Source organism: Lemur catta, chromosome X (genome assembly GCF_020740605.2).
Source record: "Lemur catta isolate mLemCat1 chromosome X, mLemCat1.pri, whole genome shotgun sequence".
NCBI classification, from domain to species: Eukaryota; Metazoa; Chordata; class Mammalia; order Primates; family Lemuridae; genus Lemur; species Lemur catta.
This window is the reverse complement of record NC_059155.1, coordinates 59,337,144-59,347,040: the sequence shown is the minus strand read 5'-3', so window position 1 is coordinate 59,347,040 and position 9,897 is coordinate 59,337,144. Positions and strand designations below refer to the sequence as shown.

Here is a 9,897-nt window from a genome sequence, read left to right as displayed (position 1 = left end):
TATGGCAATTAAAAGGGTGGTGTCTAGGAAAAGGAATGGAAGGAAGGGTGAGGTGGGAGCCCAGGTTGCCAAGGTGACAGAAGAGAGGGCAGAGCATAAAGTCAAGTAGCTGCCAGATAACAGGCTGGAGGCAGGACTTCTGGGGTGCTTTAGAGGTTCCACGCAGACTGGATCTCTGAGTCTCCCAGTAACTTTGTGCTCTAGAAACAGGGCACCTGGGTAATCAGCAGGGATTATAGGGGAAAAGAAGGGCCATGTGACGCAAAGGCATTCAGGCTCTTTAATGTTGGAGAATGGAGGCAAGAAGTCAATGGTGAGGCTTCTCTGGGAAATTCTGCAGGCCTTGTAGTTCTCTAAGCCCCTAAAAAAGAAGACAGAAGAGACTGAACAAAGACTGGGTCCAGGCCATGCCCCACGGTTGCTCTGACCTCCCCTCCCTTGGCTCCCGTTTAGAGGGAAAGATGGTTGTTCCCTTCTTTGGCTGTCTCCCCTTTTCAGGTCATCACCCTAAACACAGAATCTGGGAGTAGGGTGAGCTGCTCTCACCTCTAGCAACATGTGGATATGGGCTTTAATATTCATGGAATCCTTGGTGAGGATGTCGCTGAGCCTGGAGAAAAGAAACAAGAAAGGGCAAAGTGGGCACCACTTATGATTACGAGGATGACCCTTCCTCATCACTTCAATAACTACCTACATCCTGGATGACCTCCACCCACTTGCTCCTGTGCGGAGATGCCTAGCCACCACCTGGACTTCACTGATTCAAAGATTACTGATTGCCTACTGTATGCCAGGCAGTTTTAGGTACTGGGGAGATAGCAGCAAGCATAACAAACAAAAATTCAAGCCTCATGGAGCTCAAATTCTTGTTAAGAGACAGACAAAAAAAATGATGGAGTAAAAGATACGGTATGTCAGATGGTTGGTAAGTACAGTTGTCCCTCAGTATACACAGGGGATTGGTTCCAGGACCCCCATGTATACCAAAATCCATGCATATTCAAGTCTGGCAGTTGGCCCTTCATATATGAGGGTTTCACCTCCTCACATCCTACAAATACTGTATTTTCTATCCAAATTTGGTTGAAAAAAATCCATGTATAAGTGGACCCATGCAGTTCAAACCCATGCTGTTCAAGTGTCAACTGTACAATGAAAAAAATTAAAACAATGAGGGAGGATAAGGAGTATGGGAATGGGGACCATAATTTTAAACGGAGTGCTCAGGGATGGCTTCACTGAGAAGCATTTGAGTAGACTTAAAGCGAAGAAGCAAGTAGTGTGGCTACATGGAAGATGAGAGTTCCACATACAAAGGGCAGCAAACACAAAGGTGCTGAGGTGGCGGCACGCCTGGCATGTTTGAGGCACAGCAAAGAAGCCAGTGTGGCTGGAGAAGAATAAGCCAAGGTGGACTGGAAGACGTGAGGTCAGAGAGGTAAGGGGGGAGGCAGATGTGTAAAGACTATAAAGCCACCGTAAGGACCCTGGCTTTGACTCTAAGTGAGATGGAGCCAGGGGAGGAGGGGCATGAGCAGAGGAGGAAGGTGACTTAACAGGATTTAAGAGGCTCTACCTGGCTACTGGGTCAAGTGTGACTAGCGACAAGGAGAGCCAGTGTGCAAGCAGCAAGTCCAGTGAGGAGGCTACTGTGATAGTTCAGGGAGATGGAGGCCTGGACTGCAGTGGCAGCAGGTGAGGTGATGAGAAAGGACTGGATTTGGGATATATTTTGAAGGCAGAGCCAATAGGATTTACCAAAAGGTTGGATTTGGGGGTGAGAGAGAGGACTCAAGGAAGACGCCACAGATGGAAAGCTGGAGTTGCCTGAATCCACCCTGGCCCTGGCCTGTTAGTTGGATAAACTACTCAATTCCTTTTATCTAAGGCAGTTTGGATCAGGTCTCACCCAAAGAATCCTAATTGATACAAAGGGTCCAGGGAGGCCTTGCTGAAGAATGAAGAATGAGAAAGAACTGAAGAATGAGTAAGAGTTAAGCAGGAGGGCCTTTTGCACAAAAAGCCCAAGAGGCAAGAGAGAGCTGTTTGAGGAGCAGTCAGCTCAAAGTATTAGAAATTAAGTGAATAGTGAAGGAAAGTGGTGTACAATAAGGTTCAAGAGGTAGGAAGGGGCTAGATCATGCAGGTCTTGGTATCATGACAGAGAATGTGGATTTTTGTGCTGAGCTGTCATTGTAGAAGTCAGCCTGAGGGGTAAATGAAACTAAGTACTACATGAAAAGTAGATGGCAATCAGACAGGATGCTAAATTGGAAAAAAAAAAAAACAAGTAGCATGAACCCATCTATGTACCAACATCTCCCAAATTTATATTTTTAGCCCAGAACTCTCTCCTGAACTTGACTTGGGAGTTTTAATTACATCTTCAAAAAATCCACGTCAGTGTTATCTAATAAGCTCCTCACACTTAACAGGTTCCAGATGAAACTCCTGATCTTCCCCTCCAAATCTGCTCCTCCCTATTTTCTCCATCTCAGATAATGGCAACTCCATCCTTCCAGTTGCTCAGCCAAAAACCTGGACTCCTCTCTTTTCCTCACACTTCACATCCAATCAACCCTTCTATTTAAAACCATAACTACACCCCAGGCAATGCTTCTGATCTCCATTATATGGTCTTTCTCCACAGCACTGGCAACACCTGACATACTACATCATTTATTCACTTGTTTATTGTTTGTCTCCGCTGACTAGAATGTCAGCTGTGTGAGGGCAGAGATTTTGGTCTTTTTGTTCCCTGCTGTATCCCCAGGAACTACAGCAGTGTATGGCACAGAGTAGGAATGAATAAGTGAATGACTACTCCACTCCAAGGAAGTCCTCAAAAGATGGTCTAGTCTATGTTCAGGGATAGGAAATAAATGAAACATGGTGTTGTTGCCAGAGATCAAGAATACATTAAAAAATATTCTGGGATAGTGCTCAAAGAACAGAAGAATGAACTCCAATCAGTTCCTAAGGGACAATTTATTTATTTTATCTTTTATTTTTTTTTTTGAGGTGGAGTCTTACTCTTGCCAGGCTGGAGTGCAGTGGCCTACTCACGAAGCTAAGACAGGAGGATAGCTTGAGCCTAGGAATTCAAGGTTATAGTAAGCCATGATTGGGCCACTGCACTCCAGCCTGAGTGACAGAGTGAGACCCTGTCTCTAAAAAAAAACTACCGGAAAGTTAGTTCAAAGTGTGTCCCAATTAACCAAGTATTTTAAAGAGGAGAGCCGGAGAGCCAGCTACACAGACTCACATCCTCATCTCCTAGAAGGATTAAACTTCTCAACAGTCCTACTAATTACAAAAAAGCAATAGAAGTCAACCTCATTTTCATCACATTAATAGACCAGGTCAATATATCCAAAAGACCAGGCAAGGGGCCAGGCACTGACAACATTTTTTTTTTTTGAGACACAGTCTCACTCTGTCACCCTGGGTAGAGTGCCGTGGCATCAGCCTAGCTCACAGCAACCTCAAACTCCTGGGCTCAGGCAATCCTCCTGCCTCAGCCTCCCAAGTAGCTGGGACTACAGGCACACATCACCATGCCCGGCTAATTCTTTCTATTTTAGTAGAGACGGGGTTTCACTCTTGCTCAGGCCGGTCTCAAACTCCTGAGCTCAAGTGATCCTCCCAGCTCAGCCTCCCAGAGTGCTAGGATTACAGGCGTGAGCCACTGTGCCCAGCCTGACAACTTTTAAAAACCTATTTTGGGGAAAGACATCAGTCCCAAAAAGTAAAAATCTATTTGAAAGTCCTGGGAATCCTGTGACATAAGAAAAGCTTTTTTTTAACATATGAATTTTGGGGAAAAAATTAGGAAAAAAAAAAAAGAAAAGCTTTCTTCTAAAAACTGAACTTGGTCTAAATCCACACCAGTTCATAATTGTATTGACCATGAACGCAGGCCACTCGATCAAACTATTTGCTAATTGGTTTGTAGACCAAGATTTAGAAATCTCAGTAGGTGTGAGTTCTTTTGGGTCTACTAACACTGAGATCCTGGACAGGTTTGAAGACAGAAAAATTACTGAAGCCTTTAGGGAGGCAACTTTGGAAGTAATGAAAGTAGGAATAAACATAAACATAACCAAGAAGGAAGTTTAGATCAGTGGTATTCACACTTGTGAGATGTTAATCTAAGTGTATGGTTCAGTGCCTCCACACTCATTCCATCCGTGCCATGCTTGCCTCTCTTGGCAGTTTCTCTAATATGGCTGGCACTGTTTCCCTTGCCAGGAAGGCTCTTCCCCAGATAGCCCCATGGCTTGTTCAATCAAATAGCTCAAATGTCAAACCCCTCATCTACACTCCCAATTGCCCTTCTCTGAACAAAACCTTCAACTCAACTGGAGCCCACTTTCTCTCCCCATCACCACCAACATAGATCTGCTTCAATCCACTTCAATTTTCTTCCAGCATACCATTTTAAATTCACTCAACAAACACAGAGTGTCGTGGTAAAGCTTATATCCTAATTGGAGGAGACAATTAATATGAGAAAGAAATAAATTACACAGTAAATATTAGGGGCTGATAAGTGCTAGGGAAAAAAAGAAAAAGTAGAATAAGGGAAGGGAATCAAGAGTGCTAGGGGGAGCAATTTTAAAGTTAGGTTACGGAAGACCTTGCTGAGGAAGTGACACTTAAGCAGGACAATGAGCGAGGAGAAAGGAAGCCACATGAGTACTGGGGGGAAAATAATGCAGGGAGAACAGCCACTGCAACTGCCCTGAGGGGGACCATTCCTGGGGTGTTGAAAGAAGCATGTGAAGGTCAGTGTGGTGAGAGCACAGTGAATCGACAGGAAAACTAGCAGGAGGTGAAGTCAGAGGTAACTTGTTTTATTACTGATTTCCAGGATGAGACTGCACTGATTTGGTCATAATTGTATTTATGTCTATAGTACAGTCCCTCTAGGTGTGTAAGTCTTCAAGGAACTCTTCTGTCTTGTTCACTGCTGCACACCCATCACCAAGCACACTACCTGGCATGCAAAAGATGCCCCCCAAATGTTTGTGTGAATCAACAATACAAAGACCACTTGGGTGCTTATTATGTGCTACACTGGGAGCTGAGTCTTGCCTCCCCACTTCTTCAGCCCCAGCTCTGAGGAGGAGGGGAGATGGATCTCTAAAAGTATCATCCCAGGCAACCATGGGAGAAGGGAGAAGAGTGTTGAAAATGGTGGTGTTTTTAAGACACTATCCTCATGGAATGGACTTACTCTGTGAGGAGAGAGCTCTTACGGTCAATGAACTTAAGAGCTTCTGCCAGCGTCAACTCCAGGAAAAAACCATATCCCAGGGCCACGTAGATTCGTGAAGTATCTGGGCTGAGGAAAGAGAGGTTAGAGGAAGTGGGAATGGTCCTTATCACTGTTTAGCATACCATACAGTTTAAGATTTTTTTTACAACCGCCCCTTCCCCAAATTAAGGCTCTGGGAGGGCAGGGATTTTGTCCTATTTTATTCACTGTCATATCCCCAGCACCTAGCTTATAAATCCTACTGGGATATAAAACCTAGTACAGTGTCTGGTACATAGAAGATACTAAAAAAAATATCTGTTGCATGAAGGAAGGAGGGAGCTGAACCCTGTGGGCTCAGAGGGGTGGGTAGACACTCACACCACTGTGTCAACGAAGAAGTTACAGCCCAAATCCACCTGCATATATAACTCCGAGTGCTTAGCTTCCTGTGGGGCCAGGGAAAAAGAGGTAGGGGGTCAGTGGTCAACTTTTAGGTCAGGTGACAGGTTTTGGTCTGGGGTCTCTTCCCATCTCCCACCCTTGTCCACACAAAAAAGGTACCTAACCCTGAAGTCTTTACCTGGAGTCGCTCAATGACATTTCTCAATTGAAGGTATTTGGCCAGCTGCTCATATACCTTGTCTCGATGGTCCAGCACCTTTCTGATGGGACGAAAGTACAATGGTGACCAATAGGCAGCCCTGTCCCTTCTGGGATACCTCATATCATGACCCTCTGCGACCCTCACTTCATCATGCCCTAAAAAGACATGTCAGTACAGAAGTTAAAATTTTGGACTCTAGGTCAGATTGTCTGGGTTTGAATCTGGGCTCTACTTTTTACTAGCTGTGTGACTTTGGCAAGTAAGTAACCTGTTTGGGACTCAGTTTCCCCAACTATAAAATAGGAATGATAATATTACCTCATAGAGTCCTTAGGATTGTATAAATACTTACTACAAAGCACTTAGAATAATGCCTGCTAAATGGTAAGCTCTCTCTATATGTGTTAGCTATTGTTTATTACTATTATTACACTCTACTACCAGTGCCTCCCTCCAATCAGAATGTTCCATCTTCACTCTACAAAATCTTCTATCCCTTTTGGAATAGTCTTAGTTCTGAACACCTTACTTTCTGCTTGGATTAATAATGATAATAATAATAGCTCTTCATACTCATTGAGCCTCTAGTATGTTTCAGGCATCCATGCTAAATTCTTTACATGCTAAATTGAACACGTTGAAAACTCAAAACCACCACGTGAGGAAGGTTCCATAAACTTCCCCATCTCACAGATAAGTTTATAAGGCACAGAAAGGCGAGGCAAGGTACAACGTGTTCATAAGGATGGCGAAGTGGCTGAGGCAGGATGCGAACTCAAGAACCAGGGCTTCAGAAATCTAGCGCTAATCCATTAAACATTAAGGCCGCGCATGCGCGGACACATCCTCTGCAACCAACGCCACGTCTCAGCCAAATCGCACGGCCGATGTCGCCCCCCGCCCCCAACTTCACGCTCGAACGCTGGGCTGGACTCCGAACTTGCCCACCAATCCGAAGGTTTGGCTCTGACTCCGAACACCCCACCCACCACGTGAATATTCCAAACGTCCCGCCCCCTGCGCTGTCACTCACCGCAAGTCCCGCTGCAACACATCACTGATGAAGGTCTCGTAGCGCAGCACTTTCTCCCCCGTGGCCTCCACCGCCCGCCGTTTAGGGGGCGTCGCCATCATGGGCTCCTGGGGAGTGGGGAAGGGGAAGACCACGTTGACCACTCCAGTTTGGCCTCATGCAGAGTTCATCTCCACTTTCTCAACGTTGGAAATGGGCTCATCCGGCTCATGATGGGGGTTCAGTTTTCCGCCCCTCCCAACTCGGGGACCTGGCCACCCAGGGACACCCAAACACGGCCCTTACCTCAGGGCCGCCGGCAAAAAGAACGGTTGGTATGAATTGCGGCTTCCGGGTGGCGCGGGTGAATGACGTAGTACCAAGCGCGCTGGCCAACCAAATAGCCAGGTGGGGAGGGGCAGTCCTGAATGAAAGAAGATGGGCCAAAGGGGAGAAGAGAAGGGCGGGGCTTTGCGGAATCCCAGGAGATCGCGGAAGACAGCGGAATGTAGGAGCAGGGACTATCTGGCAATAAATAGCCAATGGGGGACTGCGAAAGCGGCACGCAGAGCCTATGATGACCGTGCGTAGCTAGTGGGGGTGGGGTTTAATGGGATTTGGCAGGTGCTGGGGTAGCCAAGACCCACAGGTAGAGGTAAAGTATTTAAAAGGTAGGGCCTCGGAAGCAGACGGGCAAGAATTGATTATGGTTCTGGTCTGTGAGGAAGGGAGTATATCCCGTGTGATCTGTCTGCCTAGATATTGATTTTTCACACGGGAGGTTTGGATTTCACTCTTGGTAATGGGAATGCTGTGAGCATTTAAACATTTTTAAACGGAGACAGATTTTCTAAAATTCTTTGATGACTTCAGCTCTGTGACCCGCAATGCATAACTGGGGCTCAAGCGGAGATTGACAACGCGCTGTTGTTTAATCACCTCATTTAATAGTCAAATGGAGAGTCCCTGAAGTCTACTGCAAAAGATTGGCTATCCTGTAGTTAGGAATAATTCCTATGTTTTTATTTAAATGTGTAAGCTTTTTGTGAATTTATTTTTATGCACTTGAGTGACTGAGTGAACTTATTTCCCTTGTTAGATTTTCAAACAAGAGCATCTAACCCAGCAAGCCCAGGCCTGACCCTGAAGGAGATCCCAGACACCTGGATCCTCCAAATGCTGTTTCCACCTGTAGAGCCTAGAGAGTATCTACCCCTACCGGGGAAGTCTTCCTAGATGACTTGTGTTTTTCATGTGTAGAAGCAGGCTTTTTTTTTTTTTTTTAAGAGACAGGTTCTCACTCTGTTTCCCAGGCTGGAGTGCAGTGGTACAATCATAGCTCACTGTATCCTGGAACTCCTGGGCTCAAGCAATCCTCTTGCCTCAGCCTCTGAAGTAGCTAGGATTACAAGTCAGCACCACTATGCCTGGCTAATTTTTAATTTTTTTGTTGAGAAAAAAAATAAGTATGTTGTCCAGGCTGGTCTCAAACTCCAGCATCCTCCACCTTGGCCTCCTAAAGTGCCAGGATTACAGGCATAAGCCACCTCACGTGGCCCTGGCCCCTGAAAGCAAGTTTTTTGGTTTTTTTTAATGCTCAAAACTGAAGCAAGTTAAGCTTTTCTTTGCCCTTAGAACAAGATGATTGTAAAGGAAACACTGATTTTTTTAAAAACATATTTTTGCAAATCTCATGATAAATATAGTTAAAATTACATTTAGTGTGATTGAAACAGGCACTAGGTAGTTAGATAAATATTACCTAGTTAATCTATACCATACCGTTTTCCTGTGAAAAGAGAGAAAACACTTATCTTCGTTAACAGGAAGAACATAGTTCTGATGGGCTAGAGGTGGATCTGTGCAAGTCTGTTAACTTACATTTCACAAAAAATTTTACTTTTAAAAATATGCTTCTAACTTTATTTTTATATTTCAAACCTACAGAAAAGTTGACAGTGAACACCCATATAGCCTTCACTTAGATTCACCAATTATTAATATTTGACCACATTTGCTTTCTCTCTTTCCAGACGACGGGATAGTTGTTGACATGGCTGCATAGCATTCCATGCTTTGGATAGCCTCAGTGAATGTTTGAATATGTCAAGTTTTTTTCATTGTTATAGTCCAGGATGGGATAACAGTCTTTGCTTTCAAATTTTTGTGCACAACCATGATTATTTCCTTTTGATGAATTCCTAGAAGTAGAATTTATGGATCTAAGGGAAGTCTCTGCATTGTAGATCAACTATTAAATGAGAATCGTGCACATACTCCCCAAAACAAACCTCATCTAAGCTCTACATCAGGGATCAGCAAGTTATAGCCCTTGGTTTGTTGACCCTTGATGTTTTCTTATGGCCTGTGAGCTAGGAATACTATTCACATTTTTTTAAGTGCTTGAAAAAAGTAAAACGAAGAAAAAATATTTTGTGACATGTGAAACTTATATGAAATTCACATTTCAGTGTCCAGTAATAAAGTTTTATTGGCACACAGCCATGCCTTCATTTACTCATTTGCGTATTGTCTGTGACTGCTTTCACACCACAATGGCAGAGTTGAGTAGTTGCCAAAGAGACCATATGGCCTGGAAATCCTAAAGTATTTACTGTCTGGCCTTTTGCAGAAAAAGTTTGCCAATTCCAACTCTACACAATGTCAGTCACCAATACTAATGTTGGAGCTATAACCACATGGGCCTCCCTAGCTTCCACTGGTGACCTCTTACCTGGCTTATGGGTGGCTATTTTCAGGTTGGTGCTTTGGGAAGATACAGAGACACAGTCAACCTGTCTCCAGACTCAGCCCAAGATGCAAAATGGACTCTGTCTCTCATATCTCCATTTGTATCTTCTCTCCCTCCCATCCAACTTCCTACCCCCCTGCCTCCCCCTGCTCTGGCTTATGTATCTCTGTCTTTGCCTTTTCCCAAGAACAGCAAGAAACGATTGAGGCCCAGGTGAGTCTGTATTTCCCTGGTAGCTAATGTTATAGAACATCTTGTCATGT

The 9,897-nt window shown here is 44.6% G+C and overlaps 1 protein-coding gene and 1 pseudogene across 1 annotated transcript; one reads left to right on the top strand and one right to left on the bottom strand.

Moving 5' to 3' along the window:
• Nucleotides 1-266: 266 nt before the first annotated feature.
• UXT (ubiquitously expressed prefoldin like chaperone) lies at nt 267-7,287 on the bottom strand. The gene is made up of 7 exons (XM_045538477.1): nt 7,189-7,287; nt 6,904-7,010; nt 5,847-5,928; nt 5,645-5,712; nt 5,243-5,350; nt 547-610; nt 267-361 (listed from the first exon to the last, which is right to left on the bottom strand). The coding sequence occupies exons 2-7, from the start codon at nt 7,002-7,004 to the stop codon at nt 308-310; spliced, it is 477 nt and encodes a 158-aa protein (XP_045394433.1). The 5' UTR covers nt 7,005-7,010; nt 7,189-7,287; the 3' UTR covers nt 267-307.
• The window catches only part of LOC123628261, a 25,860-nt pseudogene continuing 22,965 nt past the window's right edge, over nt 7,003-9,897 (top strand).